The 24,509-nt window shown below is 37.7% G+C and overlaps 1 protein-coding gene across 4 annotated transcripts in view; it reads left to right on the forward strand.

Moving 5' to 3' along the window:
* The window catches only part of LOC118179705 (gelsolin, cytoplasmic-like), a 301,004-nt gene that overhangs the window by 210,214 nt on the left and 66,281 nt on the right, over positions 1–24,509 (forward strand). The window contains exons 17-19 of one of the 4 annotated variants that reach the window (XM_085825275.1): positions 15,752–15,862; positions 21,500–21,640; positions 22,189–24,164. In XM_085825275.1, the coding sequence (XP_085681401.1) occupies positions 15,752–15,862; positions 21,500–21,634 (246 nt within the window). In that variant the 3' untranslated portion in view covers positions 21,635–21,640; positions 22,189–24,164. Of the gene's footprint in view, positions 1–15,751; positions 15,863–21,499; positions 21,641–22,188; positions 24,165–24,509 lie in introns of those variants that run through there. The other 3 variants (XM_085825273.1, XM_085825276.1, XM_085825274.1) reach the window with 3 other exon arrangements.

Genomic DNA, 24,509 nt, shown 5'->3' on the forward strand with positions numbered 1-24,509 from the left:
ATAAGTAATCTAGTGGTGCCGACGAACTAATGAACGCTTCTTCACGAAAGCCCTTGAGTGCGAAACTCTGAGCTATTTCGGTACCTTCCATTATGAACTGTTATACGAAGATCGAATGCTAAGGCCCTTTGCAGCTCATGTGATTGATACAAATTTTTCTACCTAATTTACGAATATTAAAATGCTATCAGGACTTGTATATAGTGTAAATAATGTATCTTATCCTTATTTAATATTATATTACTGTTTATAAAAAATGCCGTATAATATCCTCACCAAAAATCAGGGGACGTTATCAACTCACGAGACACAGGACAGCAAATCAAGACTACTCCAGACCAATGAGTTGAAACTTCAACACCCACGTGGCAATGGTCACGCCCCTTACCTCATCCTCAGCGCTCCTTCAACCACGGCAGCAGTTAGTCAAGAAATGCTATAGCCAGGCGTCGAATGATACTACTTCAGAGAGCCGAATCACGTCATGCAAGTTCGCATGATAATTCCGGCATATCAGCGGAACTATAGAAACTTCAAACATAAGTAGTCAATGATCTGCCTTCAGACCATGTCCCGGTCATAGCCTATCTTGGCGTCGTTAAAACTGATAAGGAATAGGCTTACAAAATCAGGGACTGGACCAAATTCAGTGAATTCCTTAATAAACATAACCCCCACATTAACTCTCTTAAAAGCACAGAAGTTGACTCGGCCATTGAAATCCTCACTAATAATATCAAAAATGCGTATAATTCTTCAACTACAGAACACAAAAGCAATAAACAGAGCCTGAAGCTCCCTCTGGAAATTAAAAATCAAATTCGAGAACGTAATCGCCTTAGGAAACATTATACATATTCACGTGACCCAGCTATTAAATCCGTAATCAACAAAATGAACAGAAAAATTAAACGTCTCATTGATGAACACCGAATTAATACCTGGAATATTAAAATTCACAATCTAAACTCAGAAGATGGTGCTTTTTGGAAATACATACGTCAGCAAAAATCAAATAAAATGAAAAACATGCTCATTCAGACCGCCAATGGATTCTTCTACACAGATAAAGATAAGGCCAATGCATTTGCTGATCATTTTGAAAATCATTTCGCACCTAATGATTCCCCAGCTGATAGCAATTTCACCAATTTTGTAAACCATTCGGTGGAAAAATGTTTGATTCAGCCCACGGCAAACAATCTCCCAACTTTCACAAATCCCAGCGAAATCAGTAACATCATTTCCAAAGAACACAATAGGAAAGCACAGGGACATGACAATATATCAAACAAAATGCTTAAAAATCTACATAGAAAGTACATCTACAAACTTTGCGGAATTCTGAATGCCTGCCTATTTCTAAACTATTTCCCGACGGCGTGGAAACATGCCATAATTATCTTGATTCCAAAACCAGGAAACCGCCCCCACGAAAGTTGGAAATTATAGACCGATAAGTTTACTCCGTTCGCTCGGAAAAAATACTTGAACGTATTCTTTACATCCGATTCTCTCTGTTCTTAGCGTATTGCCTAATCAGCAATTCGGATTCCGCAGGGGCCTCTCTATCACTATGCAACAAGGATTGTCGAGTTTCTCAGTTCTGTAATACACACGCATCAAACCACTGCGTTCCTTATGCTGGACGTGACCAAAGCTTTTAACCGCGTCTGGTATAATGGACTTATTTCAAAACTCACCACTCTCGATGTCACCCGAGAGTTAGTATTGATGGTCCATTCTTTTATCAGTCACAGAACGTGCACAATCAGACAGGATCAACATTATTCCCACCCAAGAAACATTGCTGCGGAGGTTCCTCAAGGATCTAATCTAGGGCCTTTGTTTTACTTAATTTATGCCATGGACTTCTCGATGTTTGTTAACAATACTAATTGCATCACCGCCTGTTATGCTGACGACACTGCTAGTCTTCTTCACTCAACCCCAGTCATGCAATAACTGGCATCCAGAGCCGGATGCATGAAATCAAACATTGGTGTTGTAAGTGGAGAACTCGTATTAACGCAACTAAATCCAAACTCTTGCTCATAGGTCGTGACCGCAAGAAAACTGTGGATGTTGACATGAAATTATTTAATGAAAAAGTGCCTAAAGTCACTCAGGCAACATATCTTGGCGTCAAATTCAACTCCACGCTTACTTGGAATCCTCACGTCACGACAGCCATAGGCAAAGCAACAGGTGTGGCAAGAAAACTTAACAACATTATTATCTCAACATCCACGCTTTATCTCGCCAAGAAACGAAGGATCTTTATCTCCATATTACGCCCAAGTCTTACTTATGCATCCCCAGCATGGTGCCGGGCTTCAAAATCTGACTATAACAAACTTCAGACTTTTCAAAATAACTTTCTTAGGAAAATAACGGGAGCTTCATGGTTCATTAGAAACAGACTTACACAAAGACCTAAAACTAGATGACATCAAAACTTACATTGGGAAAATAAATTATAACTTTTATACGAAGGCCACCAACACTAACATTGTTAATTATGCAGATAATTTCAGGTACGAACTTCTGGAAGAAGACTTTAATCTCCTCCCGTATGCCACACACCTTTTTACATACAATATCTAAATAATCGGCGTATTCCTTTCCACTATTTCACATTTATTTTATTTTCTCACAGTTTTAATTCTCACAGGTATGGGCCTAATTTACTTCTAATTTCCCTTACTCACAGAGTTCTAATTTCCCTTACACATACCACTCGAACATCTTCATGCGAGGTTTGCCCTAACAAAGGATAATTAAGGTGCTGATAAGAGCGCGCTAGATATCGCGCTGAGGCCAACCTAACTGACAAGTATCAAAGTACTTCAAGTATATTACACCTGAATTGTTAACCGTATCGCCTACAGAGGGTTAACTCAGGGTAAACTTCGGTTCATCGAGTTGCAAAACAGCCTAGCCGGGCTAACGTGCTTTGCTGCTACTGCTTTTGCATATTTTCTTTTTCTGCTTTTCTCATTGGAAAATGATCAACAAATTGATTGTACTTAGCGATCTCTCATCTGACTTAGAGGAAAAGGGTGAGGAAATCTCCGATGCTCAAAAATAGCACTTGGAATTCTTACGTGCCATGGGTGAAACCACGAACAAATTGCTGCTTCAACGGCGAAACCGCATCAACCAAGCCACTAAACCACATATGACTGATGGCCAAATTAATCAACAGAAGGACGCTATTAAAAGTAAAGTCATCTCACCGACACCCATTATCACGGACCCATTATCACCCATTTCACTCAAACGAGCACTCAGCTCCACACCGGAAGATGAAGCACCAGCGACCGTCAAATTCGGTTTTGCTGATGATTCTCATAATCCTAACGAGATTCCCCTTGATATTGACAGCCCAGAGGAAATCGGCGAAGGAGACTTCACGACAGTTACTAAGAAACATAGACGAAGGGAAAAGGACTTGGCCGCACATCTGCAACCATTTCCCAAAAAACCTAACTCCTGAGCAGCAAGCACTTGCAAATCCCATGACTTCTGATTCGGCATCGCTGATCCATCAAGCCGACCGTTAGTCAGTCGGAAGCTTTACTGCTGATGCTATCACGACAGACGCACAGGCCCTTCTCTCTGCGCCATAGGGAAGAATTCTAGAGTACCGCCATTAATCGTTCGTGATGAACGTTTTAACTTGTATAAACTAATGCATTTACTGCAATCCACAATATCCAGCAAAGGGGTTTCTATGCTGAAATGATCACAGATGGAAAAAAATTCAAATCTCAAATCCCAATGTTTATTGTCAAATTGCGAAAGTATTTAAAGATAAAGAGATTCATTTTAACGCTTTCACGCTACCCGAAAGCACACATCTTAAACTAGTAATTAGGAGCATGTCGGACTACATTAAACCTGAGGACATTCAAAATGAATTGATCGAAAAAAGATTTAAAGTGGAATCAGTGCCACTAATTACCAGACGTCGAGAAGGTGAAGTTATCAAACTTCGCCTGTTCCTAGTGACTCTATCTAGAACTGAAAGATCGAAAAAACTGCAACATGTGCAGTATATACTACGAATGAAAGTGAAAGTTGAAGCATACCGTGACAGAGCTGGGTCCCTGCAATGCTTTCGATGCCAGGGTTTCCACCACATCCAGCAAAACTGCAATCATGAACCACGATGCGTCTGTTGCGGACAAGATCATGAATCATACTTATGCAAGAAACTTAAATCAGACCCGCCAACGTGTGCGAACTGCTATCTCTCGCATACAGTCAAATTTAGGGGATGCTCTAAATTCCCTAAACCCAAGACTACTCCCAAACCAAAAGCGTTTGCGGATCGTGTAGTGATTAGCAAAACTTATGCATCTGCCGTCACATCTGGCCTGGCACCGGACGTTATCAGAGAAGCAAAAAATGTATTGCAAAACCTCACGGAGCTAGTCCTCTATGGAAAAGAACTGGGCTTGCCGGATATGAAAAAAAAAAAAACACATCAGATGAACACTCCTGCTGAAAACACTCAATCCGTGATTAATGGATAATTTAGTGTTAAACTCCATCCCTATTCGCACGATGTGTTGGAATGCCTGCCGGCTTCACAGCAGGCTCAACGAACTGCATCAATTTCTACTAAATCATGATATGGACATTGCTTTCATCTCCGAAACGCTAGCAAGTCCTGTGATAAAACTTAGCATCCCAAATTATCGCTGGTATAGAAGTGATGGACTGACCCACCGAGGTGGCGGAGTAATTCTTTATATTAAACGACACTATGGTTCCTGCCTCGTTAGCAGTTACGACAACTCCGGCTGTGAAGCCGTTACGGCCAGTGTTTCGCTACCTAAATTTCGAAAATTAAACGTCACTGCCGTGTATAATCCACCGCAAAAAAGACTCACGTCAAATACACTGACAAGGCTATTACCTCAGGATACTCCCACACTAATCGCAGGGGACCTGAATGCAAAGCATCGTGATTGGAATTGCCGTAAAGGTAATCCCAACGGTGCTCAGCTTCACAACTATGTACTGAACAATCCAGTTGCCTTACATATCCCTGACAAGTACATTTACCGAGCAGCTAACTTAAATTACTCGGACATATTAGACATCATGCTCACGACTACTTCCATTCCGATTGCAATAGAAGTGAAACATGAACTCGGTTCCGACCACCTTCCCTTCATCGCAGTTCTGCGTGTTTCTAAAACCGAGTTTCAAACTACCAAAACTGTAATAGACTGGCGACTGTTTGAAAATCTACTACTACTAAATTTGTTGGTTGTATCTAAAAGATAACAACCAACAAATTTCCAACTTCAGCACCAAGTCAGAAATTGAAAGTGAAATCAGAAAACTTACTAATAGCATAACGCATGCTATGCAGGGCTAATCGGATACCATTAATTCAAGTGAACAAATTTACAAACTCCATCACGAATCAAAAACCTCATGAAAGAACGAAATAAATTGAGGAAAAGATATCATCTGACTTGGGACTTAGCTCTGAAACGAGCCATTAATCGCCTTAATCGAGACATTAAAAAGAAAATCAAACAATATAAACAAGAATTATGGGAAGAGAAAAATCCAGAAACTCGACCCTACTGAAAATAATTTCTGGCGTACTATCAAGAACTTTAAAACCACCTATTCCTGCAATCATCCCATTTCCGACGGCGTTGACACTGCCTACTCATACAAGGATAAAAATTTTTTCTAAATGCCTGAAAAGTCAATTCATTCCAAATCCCTGGCCGTGTGATAATGACTCCGATCTGAATATTCTTATGAAGCTTCATGATTGGCTGAATGCACTGACTGTTAAGAACCTTCCAAAATTTGTGACTCCCGCTTGAAATTAAGCTTTGCGTCAAAAAACTAAAGGCTAAGAAAGCCACAGGATTTGATCGCATTACAAATTCCGCCAACAAACATCTGCCTAATAATATCGCTAAATTCACCTCCATCCTAAATTCCTGCCTTACGCACTCATATTTCTCCAATATTTGGAAAACCGCAAAAGTAATTATGCTGCCCAAACCTCAAAAAGATCTCACTAAGCCTGACGGTATAGACCCATCAGCCTTCTTCCAGGACTAGGGAAAATTTATGAAAGATTTATTCTCGATAGAATAAAGTGCTACTTCACGAAATTACCGCCGGAACAATTTGACTTTCGACAACAGCTTTCAACTACCAAGCAGCAACTCGTGAGAATCACGGAATTCATCGGTGCGGCACGACATAACCAGCTGAATGTTGCACTCCTCATGCTAGACGCAACGAAAGCTTTTGATCGGGTCTGGCATGAGGGGCTCATAGCAAAGCTCATTGACTTCCATCTTCCAAGAGAATCCATCTTGCTCATCCACTCGTTTCTTCGAAATCGATGTTTCTGTGTATCTGTGGCTACGCACACTTCCGAAGAAACACCTATCCTCGGAGGAGTAGCCCGGGCAGTATCCTCGGCCCATATTTATATCTCTTTTACGTTGCTGACTTTCCAACTCCTCGCCATCGTCGGCACCAGTTCTCAATTTGAGGGATTTTAGCTTGGAGTTTCCTGATAGCGTGGTTCATGTTAGCCGATTTTACAGCCAGGGTCGTATCGTCTGCATAACATGCTAGCAACGATGATGAGCAATGTAGCTTGGGGAAATCCGCAACATAGAATAGTTAGAGTATCGGTCCGACCGTACTTCCTTGTGGTACACCAGCATGTGTGGGTGTTGCTTTGGAGATAGAATTTCCGACGGAGACTTGGAAAGTTCGAGTGGTCAGGAACGAATGCAGCAGTAGAATAAGTTCCCTGCTGAAGTTTAGATCAATTAATTTGGAAATTTGGAGATCAGCCCCTCATGCCAGACGCGATCAAATGCTTTGGCCACATCTAACATGAGGAGTGCGACTTGAAGTTTAGAATGCAGAGCCGCCCCAGCAAATTCTGTTATCTTGATTAATTGCTTCACTGTTGAGAATTGTGATCTGAATCCAAATTGCTCTGGGGGAAGTAGGTGAAGGTATGTCTTCATTCTCGCAAGGATGGGATTCGCTCAAATAATTTCCAAAGACCTGGTAGGAGACTAATAGGTCTATATCCCTCAGGTTTACAATGATCTTTTCCAGACTTGGGAATCATTATGATTTTCGTTCTTTTCCAGGCAACTGGGAAGTAAGAGTTGAATAAACAGGCATTGAATAATGAGGAGAGTTTTGATATCAAGTTCGTGGGCAGGTTTCTCAGAGCAGTATTAGAAATTCCATTAATACCTGGGTCTTTTCTTAATTTTTAGTTTTTTGAGTAGGTCTTTAATTTCAGGAGGCGTGGCGAGGGCAGGGATGTTTAGCGCGCTTGGTGCTTTCAGCCAATCGCAGACCTTGAATAATATGCTGAGTTCCGGATGATCATCACGTGGCCAGGTGTTGGGCGTGAACTGTTTTTTTTAGATAATCAGCAAAGATGGCGGATTTCTCATTGTTAGTAGCATAGATTTTGTCATTGTAGTGGATAGGCCGGTTACATGAGTATTTTTGCTTGAATTTTTTTATGGTGTTCCAGAACTATCCGTCCGTGATGTCTAGGGATTCCATCTTTTGTTCCCCGAGGAATTGTTTATGTTCCTTGATTAGTTTTTTTATCTCTTTATTGAGTTTATTCAGACTACACTTGATGTTGAGATCCCATGTCACGTGATATCTTTTCCTCAGCCAATTCCTTTCCCAGATTGCGTTTCGGATGCGCGAAGGAAGTTTGAGAATTTTATCCGAGACTGGAACCTTCCCAAAAGCTTTGTTGATGGCCTCAAGAATTTTAGTAGTGAATAAATTAACAGCAGAATCAATATCATTAGTATTTCTTAAGGAGCTGGTATCTGTGGGGTCAGCAGCTAGTAGATTTTGGAATAAAGTCCAATCCGTGATATTTCGGAAGTCACGTGACTAAGGTTTGGCCACTCCAAGCACAGCAATAATTGGCACGTGATCTGAACTTAATTCATGCAAAACTTCCATGGCGACTGGTATTGAAGTCGTTGTTAGCAGGATATCCAGTATGTCCAGGTAATTGTTGGTCGGGCAATAGGTGAATTCACCAGGAGCATAAAGTGCTCTCGGATGATTTGAAACATAGTTGTGTAGTATTTTGCCATTAATGTTCGTTTTTCTACACATCCAGTCTTTGTGCTTGGCATCTTTGTGCCAGCGGCTATTGCTGCAATATCCACAGGCAAGAGTTCGTTAAGTAACTCAAAAAAGAGTTTGCTATTAGGTGCATTATAAACTGCTGTAAAGTAGATATTTCCTATATTTGGCAGCAATGCGCAGGTAGTTACAAGTTCATATCAAGGGTTGCGTTTTTCCGTCATGAGACAGGATTGAATGTTTCTTTTGAAGTAAAGAATAACACCCCCTCCTCTATGAGTAAGTCTGTCACATCTGTAGGACGCATAATTAGCAATGTTTAGTCTTTGTCCAAGGGACGTATGCGTTTCCGAGATGATAGCGATGTCAATATCATGATCCATTAGAAAGTTTTGCAGTTCAGTTAACCTGCTGTGGAGGCCACAGGCATTCCAGATCATGACACGAGTAGGAGCACATTTAATGGTGTATTGATCCATTAGTTACTTGTCCAGTTTGCTCTTGACGTGAAGTAAGTAAATGCTTAGTTTTGGAGATTTGGGTAATGTCTGATTCCTTTATGATGGAGACCAGATCAGTCAGGCTTTTTAGAACTTGCTTTGCTTCCGTTAGGTCAATTGGTGGTATTCCTCCGGATAGCGCACTGGCGTAGGATTTGTTCGTAACGAACCGGTCTGCATAAGACTTTGGGGGTTTCTTTAATTTTGGGGAACTTTTCACTCTTCCGGCAGTTGGTGCAGGTGGGTGTCTCATTGCGGTCCTTGGTACACAGATAGGACTGATGATTTTCCCCGCATTTCACACAGTGGGGTTCGTGGTTGCAGGTACTCTGCGTATGATGGAACCCCTGACATCTGTAGCATTGCAGGGGCCCAGCTCTTCCTTTGTAAACTTCTACCTTAATTTTCATGCGAAGCAGATACTGCATATGGTTTAGCTCATTGGATCGTGGAGTTCTTGGAAGTGTAACCAGAAATAGTGGGAGTTTGATGATTTCACCATTTCTCTGGTTAACTGGCGCACAGATTCAACTTGGAAGCCAAGTTCTATCAGTTCATTTTGGATGTCTTCCACCTTGATATAACTAGGAAGACTTCTGATAATCAGCTTGAGATACTTGCTTTCAGGGAGTGGGAAAGAGTTAAAATATACTCCTTTATCTCTTAGCACCTTCGCCATTTGTTTGTAGATAGTGGGGTTTGGGACCAGTATTTTGATTCCATCTCGAATCATTTCTGCTGTATAGTCCTGGTCACTAAAGTTGTTAGCCTTCAAAATTTTCATTAGGTGATACCCATTATGCCTATTGTCTTTGACAATAATTGGTGTTCTCTTGGATATTTTCCTGCATTTAACGTCGTGGGCAGAGCTTGTGGGGTGTCATCAGCCGGGCCAGAGACTGCATTGTCTCTGATTGGTTGTTGCGGATCTGCTTGGATCAGCGCTGGCGAATCCTGTTCAGTCTGCAGTGAGTGGGCTGGCTTGTCGTGGACTCCAACTTTCGAGGTGACCGCAGCTGGGATTCTGCGTTTGCCTGGTTTTCGTCTTGGTTTTTTTCATTTTAAATTCCGAATTTTTGTCATCATCGGAGGTGTCAACATCAAGTGGTGTGCCTTCATCAGCAAATGAATATCGGTTCGCTACAGGAACTGTATATTCTGCAACAGGGCTCAACGGGCGCTTGCAGCTGTTTCTTTTTTCATCTACACTCATGTCCATAAATTAAGGATAATTCGGAGTCACGCGGAAATCGAACTCTAAAATAAATATATCACCTGTAAAATCACTACACACATCTTCAAGAATCATATGCAAATTTCAGGAAGTAACCAGATGACACCGATGGTACGTCACAATGACGAGAGTGTAAGAGAGTGATATATTACAGGTAAAATTGTTCGCAGGCGCTTTATAAGCATTTCAGTGCAATAACCGAATAGTTATGACACAAAGGACGCATTTGGATGATGTTTTACGTCGTAGAATTATCGGCCGTCTGGAATGTGGGCGTACCCAACTGGAAGTATCAGACGAACTTGGAATTCCACAGAGTGTCATCTCCAGGCTTTGGCAACGATTCCAAGATGATGATAATGTGAGTAGACGTTACAGCACAGGTCGCCCCACAGTTACAATGCCGAATGAAGACCGGTATTTGGCAGTTACTGCCAAAAGAAACAGGCGGAGCACGGCCTCAGACCTGTCTCGTCAGCTCTCTTCAGCCACTAATACGACAATTTCAAGGCAGACCGTGTACAGACGCGTAGGGCAGATTGGTTTATATGCTCGTAGACCTGTCAGATGCGTTCCACTTACTGCAACTCACTGTCGCCTGCGGTTAGCTTGGAGTAGAGAGCATGCATTGTGGACACCGCAACAGTGGGCTTGTGTCCAGGTCCGACGAGTCCAGGTTTAACTTGCAGTCTGATTCTCGCCTTACTTTCATATGGAGAACTCCAGGTACCCGTTACCACCAAGAAAACATCATTGAACGACACCGTTAGGGTGGTGCAGGACTGTAGGAGTGCTCGTTTGGGGTGGAATTATTCTAGGTTCCAGAACTGACCTGCATGTTCAAAGTGGAACCATGACAAGCCAAATCTATCGTGACGGCATTCTGGAACAACATGTACGTTTGTTTCGGGACGCCATGGGCGCACAATTTGTGTTTATGGATGACAACGCCCGTCCTCACCGTGCAAACATCGTAAGCGAATGCGTTCAATTGGAAGATATCACCCGTATGGATTGGCCACCATTCTCACCGGACTTGAATCCAGTAGAGCACGTGTGGGAGATGCTTGGACGACGAGTTGCAGGCCGTCAACCTTCTCCTACATGTCTACCGGAATTTCGGAGGGCATTGCTTTTTGAGTGATGTAATATCCCCCAAGATCAGATCGATAATTTGATACTCAGCATGCCTAGGCGTTGTACGGACTGTATTGCATCGTCTGGGAGACATACAATGTATTAACAGTCATACCAACCATGTAATATTGGTTTTTTGTAAATAGGTGTTTTTTGTAATTTGCTCCAGGGAGAATTTTTTTAATAATATCAAACATATAGCATCTTTTTTTGCTCTTTACCTTTTGTTTAATAAGTAAGCTTTACAAATAAGTCAAATTTGTTTTGCTTCTAACTCTTACTTATCTCTACAGTCATGTCCATACACTCATACATACATACTACACTCATGTCCATAAATTAAGGATAATGCAAAATCAGGCATTATCCTTAATTTATGGACATGAGTGTATTTGTATAGCGTTAGCATTCGGGTTGTGTTCAGCAAGGTCCTTCATTCCAGAGTTCGGCGGCTGGTTTCCAGTATCCGTTTCTACATTTTTCCTTGCTCCAACTATCGTTTGGATTATTGCTGGACGGAATCCTTTAGGCATTCGTAAGTCCAGTTGCTCTTTATCAGTGAGCGGAGGCCAATCATCAGGACGCTCTTCGAGCTGAGTGATGAGAACTTCCACAAAATCTAGCAGTTTCTCAATCATGACGAAGCACTGAACAGTTAAAATCACAAGAAAAAGTAATGCTCAGAGATCAGTACTGCAAGGTACACAATGCCGTTTTACGGTGCTAACAGTTAAAGCCGAAGCACTAACCTTCTATGATATCCTTACAGCGGTGAGGTAAACTAACAACTACTAAGTAACTATCTAATAGCTGACCGCCTACGTGACTGGGTCAACTCAGAATAAAATATGCGCACTCCAAACTACGTCCTACACGTATGCTGTCTCAAACGCGAATGCACGTTTGAAGTCAAATCAAATCAAATCACTAGTCATTTAATAAGTGTTCTGCCTCGAAGGGACATTTACTTATATATGTCACATCTCTTGTGATCGCCTTGAAGAAAGAGACTTTATTTGACTAAAGCCGTAGAGCCGTCCGGAAAAGTAGCAATTACATGGCATAGCTGTAGAGATAAGCAATGGCTGCAAGCGTAAAGTGGAGGCATGATCCTGGGAGATTTATCCTCTGTTTAAAAAGTACACAATAAAATATACATATAAAAATCCTGAGTAAATAGTAAAAGAAAGAGACTTTATTTGACTAAAGTCGTAGAGCCGTCCGGAAAAGTAGCAATTACATGGCATGGCTGTAGAGATAAGCAATGGCTGCAGGCGTAAAGTGGAGGCATGATCCTGGGAGATTTATCCTCTGTTTAAAAAGTACACAATAAAATATACATATAAAAATCCTGAGTAAATAGTAAAAGATGAGAGAAAAATATTTACAAGTCCTCGTGTTGATTTTTTGGAAAAAGGTTCGACCAAGGATCGAACTTGCTATCTCATTTCTTGACGCAGAAGATGAGACTTAGCCCGCTCGGCTACTGAGCACTGCTGGTTTTTTGTGGATAATCTAGATAAATAATTCTAATAATAATATAATCTAGATAATAATGTCTTAAAAGTGCTTTCAAGGCGAAATTAATTTTGCTTTTTTCGTTATTTATGGTAGAGAACTAACTAATCGTAGAGATCCTTTAATTTCAATATTAAGTCTAAATTCTTCGAAATTAGTGGGTTCAGATCTTTTAGTTAGTTTTTCTGGCTTGTTTTGTAGAGTCTCGGCGTAGGTTTTGTTACTTTTTTGGTTGGTTTCGTCTGCTGGTTTGCTGTTTTTGATAAGTTCGGGAAAATCTTTATCTAGGGTAGGAGGGTTGAAGGATTTTTGCTGATTTTTCTGTTTTCCCAAATTCTCAGGTCGTTTTGGACAATCGGAACTGCGTGCGGCCCCAGGCAAAGCACACATTTGACTTGGATATCCATTTTGCCTTTTAATGGACATTCGTAAGATTGATGTGGATCGAGACATCTGACACGTCTTGATGTGTTGTGACATGCAACTTGTGTATGTCCGAAACGCTAGCATTTGAAACATTGATGGGTCCCGGTTGGCTTTTGCCAGATTTAACTCTTACTCTCATGTCTGAGATATGTGTTATATTAAAAATCTTTTTTCCTTCAGTATCTCTTGAGGTTTCAATATAAAAGACAGGCAATAATGTGGGGATTCCGCTTCTCATACGTGTAAGTTGGTAACATTTTAAGATTTTGATGCCATGGCTTTCTATTTCTGCTTTTAATTCATCAACGGGCGTGTCTATTGTGAGACGGTTTTTAGATTCTTTTGAAATGAAGGATTTTGCATCCTTCATTTCTTCGTCGTCCGGGTTTTGTTCATCATTAAGGGCGCTATAGCGCGAACTTACCACTATCGCGTCTAGATCTTTTAACTGTTGTCCAGTCTGAATCTTCAATATCTTGGAAGTTTTGTTTAATTGCCTTGGCTTTGGGCGGAGGTTTTTAAAATTTATCATTGTTTTTAGAACTGGTGGGTTGATTTATTTCAGTTGACGCGAGGGCCTTATCAATCTCTTGTTCATCTACGTTTGATGCACCTAAGATACGATCAATTTGAGATTTGGGCATAACTTGTCTTAAAAGTGCTTCCTTTGCAATTAGTTCTGCTCGAACTAGTTGTTTAATCTGATTACTTTCGTGAGAGTTTGGCAATTTACTAATTTCTTCGACCGCATCACGAAGTTCGGCGACTTTATCTAATAATTCAGCTATTTCCTGATTTTTCGAGGGTACTTTAGGTTTGTTGAGCCAACTGCCCGCGTTGTCAATACCATCACTTTGTGCCTTAGACATGTCAGCGTGGATGTCGTTTAACGTAATGCATACTTACAGTAAAATCAAGTAGAGAGCAGGACAAGAAAATTCCGAACTGGTCTCAGAGCTCAGTGTTCAGAATCCATATCATCGCGTGTTTGAAGTACCGATGTAACGCCCTTTTATACTTTTGATCAATGTCCGGATTCCCATCCTAACCACTTCATCGCCAGGTTTGGCGACTATTTTTATGTTGGGCTTCACTCATCCAATGTATCAGAAACGGCAAGAACGTTTTTGGTTACTTTGTATTTGTATATTGAGGAAGGCTTGATTTTTATCAAAATCCTTATTTGGGGGGAGGGGAGGGGGCAGAATTCTGAAATTTTGACATATTTATTATTGAAATCCCTCAGTAAGCTTCAGTTCGGCATGTTAGTATAGTTACAATACTAACATTCATATTTGGATTTTGCAATTGTACACTGACTACCAATAAGTATTTGGACACCTGTGATAGAAAAGAAAAACTAACTTTATTCAAATTCAATAGTTGGTAGAACATCCACCAGAGGTAATTACAGCGTGGACCTTCGGGCATACTTTCCACAAGTCTTTGTATGACAGCTAGTGGTATTTTCTTCACTCGGCTTGGAGAAGACATACAAGTTCCTTCACCGATTTTGCACGGGTAGTGCACCCCTGAATTCGGCGATGCAACTCGTCCTAGAGGTTCTCGATAGGGTTCAGGTCTGGACTCTGGGCAGGCCAGTCCATTCGATGAACTCCATTGGCACCATACCAAGCCTTGGTTAACGTCGAAACATGACAACTGGCATTGTCGTCCTGAAAGTAACAGGGGTCCAACCCGTAAAACTGCCACAACGTAGGAAGCACATTGTCGTCCAAAATAGTGCAGTAGGCATCGGAGTTGAGCTTACCATGAATGGGGACCAAGGGTCCCAGCCCATACCAGGAGAAACACCCCCAGACCATAATTTCACCTCCGCCGAACTTGACTGTTGGCACAAAGCATTCTGGCAGGAGACGTTCTCCAGGTAGACGCCAGACCCAGCCATTTGAACGGTAAAGGGTGAACCTTGATTCGTCACTCCAAAGAACCCATTTCCACTGATCTACGGTCCAATTTCGATGTGCTTTGCACCACATTAACCGAACAGCGCGATTGGATTTTGTGATCAAAGGCTTATGGGCAGCAGCACGACCATAAAAACCAAGCAGATGTGCTTCCTTACGGATGGTATTCATTGAAACAATACTCCCGGATGCCTGTTGAAACTCCTCGCGGAAGGGGGCCATTGGTTGGGTGCGGTGTTTCCGAATTTCTCTGGACAGCACTCGTCGGTCTCTATCTCCCAGTTTCGTTGGTCTGCCGACTCGAGGCACATTCCGACAATCACCGCTCACTTTCCACTTCTTAATCACATAGGCCACTGTCGATTTTGGGTACTTCAGATCGCTAGATATGTCCCTTAAGGATCAGCCACATTTGTGATACCCGATAATTATACCTTTCTCGAAATCAGAGAGGTCCGAACCGCGAAGCATCTTGCATGCGACTAAAGCCTATGCTGTTTCCTACACGATATATACCAGCGGAGTCCGTGACGTACCTTAGGACCGCAGATATCGTCATTTGCATAGGTGTCCAAATACTTATTGGTAGTCAGCGTATAATTTTACAGAACTTTTACCTTCAAACAGAAGTTGTAATTTTTCTTTTATTGAATGACTTTAATTTAGAATACTCAGTACTTTGCAGGATTGTATATAACTATACAGTTAATTATTTTTGCAATGTTTTTCCTTGTTATTTATCAGACTCATACAAACTGAAAAAGAATATTTGCCAAAAATCCAAAATTTCTTACATAACACATTTCTAAATCATAGAATGCTTATTGTTCACATATTTAAAAGAAATAATAACATGCTTTCAGGATCTGTCAGAAGATGATGTGATGGTCTTGGATTCTGGCGATGCCTTGTACATTTGGATTGGAAAAGGGGCCAATGTTGATGAGAAACAAATGTCTTTGCAAATGGCTGAGGTAATTAACTCTCTTACCCTTTTATCCTTTGCAGCATTTCCCTGAGTAAATGCATATAGAAGCTCCCAAGAAAGCTTTTAATACGTATTTTAAGATTTAATAGAAACAAGAACTGAGAGAATAGTTATTTTTATTCTTATTTTTGAAGTGTAGCATAATTTCAAATTTTATTTTGCAATAAAAATATTGCTATGGCTGACCTTACAAAGAAATGCAGAGGGCACAGAAATTGATTTCAAGTTTCTTAAAATAGATATGTTGGTTTGAAAAAGAAAAGCCTAAATTTTCACAACTTGTTTCCATAGCCTTGTGACTGAAAAAAGAGAATGTTATCTTTTATTTATTTGTTTAAAGAGATGCTTTATAAACAATCTCATTTTATTATTATTTTTACATATCTACTTATATACAACCCAAAATAAAGTCATTTCTGAAACCCCAAGCTTACAAATGTGTAGCGTAGCTTAACCCCTTGCACTTTGAAAGGTTCTGAGCAAGACTGAATTTGCTTTCATGATGTTTCATTATTTTTAAAGTAGCTACAAAAATTTCGACTATCTTGAAAAAAAAAAAAAAAAAAAAAAAAGATAGATAGGGGATATTAAACTGGTAACATATTAGGTACTTAAAAAATTAATTTAAACTTTACGGCATGCAAGCAAAATATGATGATGATATCGCAATTTTGGTCCACAAGCTGAGCAGTCAGAGGGTTAAGCTACTAACAGCATGCCGATGAGAGACATTTTCTGAAATAGTCATTGCAGCATCTTTCATGAACTGGCCCTTTTTTGAAGGCGTATACTAATCGCTATACCTTGTTATCATAAGTTTACCAGAATGAAGAAGTTTTCACAGGTTTTCAGCCTTTTTTATTTCTAAGCTAAGGAAGTATTCTGTATTTTCATATATTGCTTTACATTTATACTGCAATTCCAGTAGAAAATTATCTTTAATTTCTGGAGTCCAAGAGAGAGAAAAGTCCATTATCATCATATAGTGCTAATAAAAGTTTCTGCTTTTTAAAATCACTGTAAAAGTATGGGCCAGCTTTCCTTTCTTTCAGACCCTATTATTCTAGATATTCCTTGAATTTGTTACTCCAATATCTCTGCGATTGCTTTTGTTTATGGACTTTTAATCAGTGTACATATTCGGCTTGATTTGTCATCAACAAACTCAATACTTTGCAGCAGAGTTAGCTGCAGTTTGTACCCACTGATAAAGGTAATGGCAAGATAAAAGGTTATGATGTTCTTTGGTATTTAATTACTAATAATTTTTTAAAAAAATGTTTTGATATTGTTACGAGTCATTTCTGAAACTGCAATATGTTTATAGTTATGTGGTGATGAAAGAAAAAAATAAAAAATGATTCATCAGGTTGACGTGAGTGCCGAAGTGAAATTAAGAATCAGGACTCTTCCCATGTTTTATTATGAAAAAAATATCAAATTCCCTAAACAAAGCATTTAAAAAAAAGTTTTCTGGTGATTAAGAAATCCAGATATTATATTATTATTGATTTCGGACTTTGTAATGCATTGAGGTGTACATACAAAACATTCTGTGCCAGTGATTTCTCAGATAATCTAGTCTTAGTCTTTTACCAGAAAATAATTTGTAGGGTGATTTTCCCTCAACTGCTGATGTTCCAGCATCATTCAATACGTGTGCAACTGCTTAAACCATTTTCAGCCCATAGTAATGTAAGTAATCTTTAGCAAACATGACTGATCTTACTAAATCTACAAATTTCTTATTGGCTTATTTAGTTGATCCATTTTGTTAAGATGTTATAGAGTACTATAACAAAATTCTAATCCTATTTTCTTGAAGAGGCCCTTTTGGTTTAATATACTCCTGTATATATCAGTTAATATAATCCACTATGAACAAAACAGTTAATATGTTTTATTTGGTTTTTCTCTTCGATTATTGAAGAAAATACAAAGCTCTTCAAATTTACTTGAAACTTCTGACTCGTGTTTGGAAAAAATATTTGTAGCCATCTATGAAACAAAGTAAAGAGAACAACCCATGGATTTCTCCCCATAAGTCCACATCTATTGCACATTGTTGATGGCTTTGGAATGGCAGCCCCTGCTGGTTGCCTAGAAAACATGCTTTGCAAAAGTCAAATTTAATTCTGTCCCTTGAGAGTGGAGCAACATTTTTGTATGTTGTTTACTCAAGGCCCTCATCTCTCATGCCAGAGTTGAATAAAGCTCACTTCATTTAATTGAGCTTGGAAATTTCCACTGAAGCATCATCAAGAACAGCCTCTGGCTTCACCGATCTTGTTGGAACAAACCTCAAAATCTCCTTCCTTTTTCCACAAGTAAACCCTCAACTATCCACTTTCATCTCACGCAGTTTACAAAGACAAGAAGTTTATCTGTTGTGAACAGTTTTATAATTATTTTTTTAAAATTTTCTTAGGAAAAAAAGATTTCCTTTCGTACAGAACACTTTAAGACTAACTGCAGATGCAACATGCTAGGCTTAAGAGAGAACCACACAGTCTACTTTGCATAACAATTTTAATAATTTGCCATTATAATTTCAACAGCAACAACACCTTTGGATTTAACAAATTCACACTTATCACTTCACATACTGAATTCTGAACTGTGATATAAAGCTTGACATACTCGCCCCCCCCAATTTCATTTGGGCATTCATACTTTGTACATGTCTTGTAACAATCATTTTTGTTAGATATGTTGTGTAGCTCTAGTGTCTATAACCTACACATCATCACTTTCTGCAGTCAAACACACACTAAAGAAAATTTCATCACTGCTTGATTTTCTGTCATGTGAAGTACAGTCAAAAGTCGTTAATCCGGACTCGTCGGGACTTTGGCGATTCCAGATTATCGATTTTTCCGGATTATAGATCATCAGTTTAAATCTGGTAAGATGGCATGCAGAAATTACAAAATTAAAAATATGAAACCGTAATTTATGAAATAAAAAACAATTATGATCTAAAGGGTATCAAAATTTACAAAAAAAAAAAAAAAAAGCTTATATTTACTTGTTTACTTTATCAAACATTCCTTTCAATGTAAGTTGCTTCGTTTCATGTGATAATACTTTCTCTTTAATTCTATTAAACAGACATAATTTCTTGTTTAGTTACAAAGTTCCGCTGTTCAAGTCCTATACTTAGGAAAAAAAGATTTCCTTTCGTACAGAACACTTTAAGACTAACTGCAGATGCTACATGCTAGGCTTATGCCAGTACCAGCATTTCTAGTTAATATCAGATTGTGCCTATAATCTCTTGAAAAACTGAAAGTATGGTAGGTACCACTTAATGTGATCATGTTTATGTATGGCTATTTTGATAACATTGCACAACGAGAAACATTTTCTTCAAACTAGTAGTGGAATTTAATTAATATAAATATATCAAGAAATATATAAACAGGTATTTCCACAGCATTTTAAATAGGAAAATATGAAAGTTTGTTTATAATGTCTTTAATTGAAAAGTTCATTTATAAACTGTTCATAATGTTTCTCAAAATTTTTTGGCTGATGTAGTATCCCTAATATTAAAATTTGGAAGGCATTCTTCATTGGAAGAGAATAGGCCAATGTCAAATTTTAAATAAAGCAAAAAGCAACCCTAATTTGAAAATATTTTTAGAGAATTTTATTATACCGACTAAAATGTTTTCGTTTTCAATAACCTGTGGGTCACTTTCTTCACTATCGGAAGCGAATTATAATGACGAGGAACTTGATTTAAATCATATCAAAGACAGAGTACATCGAGATGAAATATACTTAGTAAGGAATTATAAGACAAATAAAATAAAAACATCTGCCCTGAAGATAAGGATAGTGCTGACAGATCAACTTCCAATCCGCTGCGTGAAATTGATAAACAGATTTCGGATTTCAAAACATACTTTCGCTTTGTAGATACAAATTACATATTAGTAAATATATATCGGAAATTCTATTTGACATAATCGAAAGTTCAAGCTTACTTTTATGAAATTGCTCTAACAGTCCGCAAAAAATAATAAGCCGGATCCAATTCGAAGATTAAGGAACAACGCAATCTGCAACATTAACTGAATTAAATAATTTTTGCTTAGATTATACCGTCCGTTACACGCATGCGCAAAAACATATTCGCAGCCGTAAAGGTCTTACGCGCACTCGTAAACGCCTGTGCGCATGCGTGAACGCGACGCATGCGCAGAAAGTTTGTAGCTTTGAGGTCCGGATTATGGGTGTCCGAATTAACGACTTTTGACTGTATTACTAATACTAGTTAAAAGATGTAGCCCTTTTTTTTCATGTGCCTTCTTTTTCCACACTTAAAACACTTTTGTTGCTTTCCCAGTTTGTTTATAGTTCTCTGTGATTTTAATGTTTATAGTTAGTTCTCTGTGATTTTAATGTAGTATTTCTTTCTTAATTATAAGTATGATTTTCCCCACTTATAATCACTTTACAGTTTTTCTAAAAGTTTGCTTATAACAAATTCATTTGGTTTAATAGATAAGTCACACATGCATCATATAAGATACTTTACTTTTGCTATTTGTAAAGCCCAGATTTGTAGGATCACATGCAAATGCTGAGAACTACAGTTGACATCTATATTGAGCTTGAGTATTTCTCTGTTCAAACACCTAACATAGATAGTTTCAGCCATATTTATCTGGCTGTTCTACGTATGGATACAAGGTCATAAATTCTCAAAGTTAGTATTCCAGAAAAGATCCCTTGCACTGCTCTATTTTAGAAATTTCCACTGAAGCATCATCAAGAACAGCCTCTGGCTTCACCGATCTTGTTGGAACAAACCTCAAACTCTCCTTCCTTTTTCCACAAGTAAACCCTCAACTATCCACTTTCATCTCACGCAGTTTACAAAGACAAGAAGTTTATCTGTTGTGAACAGTTTTATAATTATTTTTCTTAAATTTTCTTAGGAAAAAAAGATTTCCTTTCGTACAGAACACTTTAAGACTAACTGCAGATGCTACATGCTAGGCTTATGCCAGTACCAGCATTTCTAGTTAATATCAGATTGTGCCTATAATCTCTTGAAAAACTGAAAGTATGGTAGGTACCACTTAATGTGATCATGTTTATGTATGGCTATTTTGATAACATTGCACAACGAGAAACATTTTCTTCAAACTAGTAGTGGAATTTAATTAATATAAATATATCAAGAAATATACAAACAGGTATTTCCACAGCATTTTAAATAGGAAAATATGAAAGTTTGTTTATAATGTCTTTAATTGAAAAGTTCATTTATAAACTGTTCATAATGTTTCTCAAAATTTTTTGGCTGATGTAGTATCCCTAATATTAAAATTTGGAAGGCATTCTTCATTGGAAGAGAATAGGCCAATGTCAAATTTTAAATAAAGCAAAAAGCAACCCTAATTTGAAAATATTTTTAGAGAATTTTATTTTATTTTATTATTTTTTTTTCTGATTTTTATTCTATGTAGACTTTAGGAAATTCACATATTTTAACTCATAATATTACAAGTTACCTAATATTATGGATTTTTTATGTAAGAATCCAGATTCTACCATAAATTAATTTTTTGTCAATATATAATATGTACTTAATCATTTAAATTTCCAGGAATATATAGTGTCTGATCCAACTGATAGAAGTGTAGAAAATACACTAATTGTGACAATTAAGCAAGATGCAGAACCTGAAGCCTTCAAATCTTATTTTGGCCTATGGAATCCAGATTTATGGGATGTAAGTTAAACATATGTAAGTCAAAAATTTCTTAATTAAAATGATTTTCATTATTACTAAATTATAGACAGTTTTATCTTTGGCATTCATAAAATCTGAATTTTACTTAAGTTTTAAAAATTAAGATTACTGTACGCATTGCAGAAACATTACTAAAATTATCTCCATCGTGGAATTTTTAGAAGCTCATCATCAGTTGGATTCTTTTCTCATTAACATTCAACTGTGAAAAAAAGTTGTTCACATATAAATGCGAATAAAGGTTAATCAAATCTGTATCTTCAAATCTTTGAATACGATTTATATCATATTTAATTAGCTCAATTAATAGATTTTCTGGTGCATTATATACATTTTTTAATGGTAAAGAAAATAATGCAAACTCAGACTTTGAAATATTGAAATCTTTGCAACACTATATTTGCAAATATATAATTGAAATGTATTTACAGGCCGCATAAAATAGCATCAGAGGCTGCATGCCGCTTATTTTGTTTAGCTTCAGATATTTGTATTTTCTACTGTTTGCAGAACATCAAATAATTATTTTTATTATTTCACAGGAGTTATCTTCACTGCTGCGGAAAAGCTAATCTGCTGATTCAATTTCAAAAGCTTAGGAATCCTTTCTGAGAAAGAATAAATCAGATATTAAACAACTGTTGTAAAAATATAAGATTTATACTTTCATAATATTAATCTGCTATAAATGTTAGTTAAATACAGCAGACATTTTATTATCTGCCTTTTCAGCTTAGAGATATTCTGTTTTAGCCTCGACAGGGTTCATAGCCACATTTTAGTTAAAAAAAATAAGCACCTATAAGCACTTTTCAAGCACATTTTGAGAAAAAAATAAGCACTTGTCTAATTACATTATACACAACTGCATAACCTTAAAAATTAGACTTGTAATTTAAAATAATGAGAAATGGAGTATTTATTAAGAGAGAATAAGCATTACCTCAACCATGGAAAATAATTACTTTTTTTTAAATTTTAAATAACAGTCCAATTTACAGAACTAGTTTACAACGAGAGGAAAAAAAAACTATGCAGAACTAAACTATATTACAAGATTTAATGATGAAATTTCAGTTCAAAATAGAGAAAATAAATAATAATCACTTGGAACCAAATAATAAATACAATTCATTTTTCCACTCATATTGATATTTAAATAATTTAAATCTAAATTCTGAACATTTTCTAAATTTTCATTGTATATCAGTTTTCCCGTAACAGATATTGCAAGCAAAGTAATTTAAGTAAAAAAAAAGGAATATTTCTGAAATCAGAAGACAGAAATTTGCTTCATGCAGTCATCCTTTAACAGTAAAAGCTTAACTAACCCGCATACTTGGAAATTGGCGAATATTCGGACAGTCGAGCGTAACTTGAAAATGAGGAGCGGAGGGGGGGGTAGACTGTATCCGCGCTTTAAATTTTTCCGCTAAATAAATGCTTTTGACATTTCGATATGCGCATCATATAAAAATAAACCAATGGAACTGAAAAATATTCTTCTTAGCAAGCACAGTAAAACTCTTTTAAGTGTTCATAAACAAATCTCGGGCAGAACATCAAAATTAATTATCTCTGCAAGATATCGCAAACGTTATTGCGCAATACGTGCGCCGTAATTCTTCCCTACGTGATATTACGCAATCGGAATCAACAGCTGCCGGTATTGGGAGAATAAATAACTGTGGTATTTTTCATTCTAATTTTCAACAGACGGGGTTAAATTTCCGGAATAGAATCATTCTTCGCTTGAGTTAGTAGACTGCAGAACTTTTAGTCCTATTCAATCCAGATTGGAAAGTGACCAAAAAAAAAAAAAAAAAAAAAAAAAAAAGTCTGTGGCTTGTTTTGCAGCGAACTGTAACAGTTTCAATATTCGAGATTTTGAGGAGAAAGGAGAGAACCTCCCAATCTTCGTACTGTATAATGTATAGGCCAAAAAAATGAAATTATTTTGACTATTCGATCGATGACTTTCCCTTTATTTAAGCCATTCCGAATATTATTCCTTAGAAAGCTTATCTGTGTTAAAACACAACCATTTTTGGAAGTTTACTATATTTCAGCAGTTACTGCAACTACGTTATTATAAACATTCATACATATGCTCATAATATAAGCATAATGATCATAATAAACACGAATATGAACTGACCAAGCGGAACGAGAATGCAAATTATTAAGATCTTGATAGAAATTCAAACGTCTGTAGTATTTGGGTGGGAGGAAAAGAATGCCGAATGTGCCGGAATTTTCTACTGCATTCGCAATTCTTTGACCAATAGAACGACGGGCACCTGTCTGTACTCTTCCTGCACACCAAAGGTTATGTTAATGCAGAGATAGGGGGAAAAGCTATTTCCGGGAGTATGATTCACCATCTGACATTCCATATTAGGAAGAAAAGTTGTTTATTTAGTTTCGGCTTTGGTACCGGGAAAAATAGCGCGTTCATAAAAAAAAAAAAAAAAAAAAAAAAAAAAAAAAAAAAAAAGCACTAAAAACAAAAAAATAAGGGCTTTAAAGAAAAAGTAAGCACTCATAAGGGCCTTTATATTTTATTTTCAAATATAAGGACTTATAAGCACTTATAAGGACCACTACGAACCCTGCTCGAGTACATGTACATTTTAATATTATGCAGCAGTTCTGATATTTAAGATTGTGTTGCCTCTCAATAAATATTTTTATACAGGTACTATATTTTAAATGCAGTTATAAGGGCAGAAATATATATTTTTTATGTAAAAAGGGTTTACTATTAAAAATTTCTATTTTATTATATTTTTGCTAGAAAGAGCTAGTCAAACTTATTGTCATACCTTAGGGAATTATATATAAAGTTTCTTATAGAACTGAC

The sequence above is a fragment of the Stegodyphus dumicola genome, chromosome 10 (assembly GCF_044657685.1).
Source record: "Stegodyphus dumicola isolate Sdum_Otavi_A_Nest chromosome 10, ASM4465768v1".
In the NCBI taxonomy this organism is placed as follows: Eukaryota; Metazoa; Arthropoda; class Arachnida; order Araneae; family Eresidae; genus Stegodyphus; species Stegodyphus dumicola.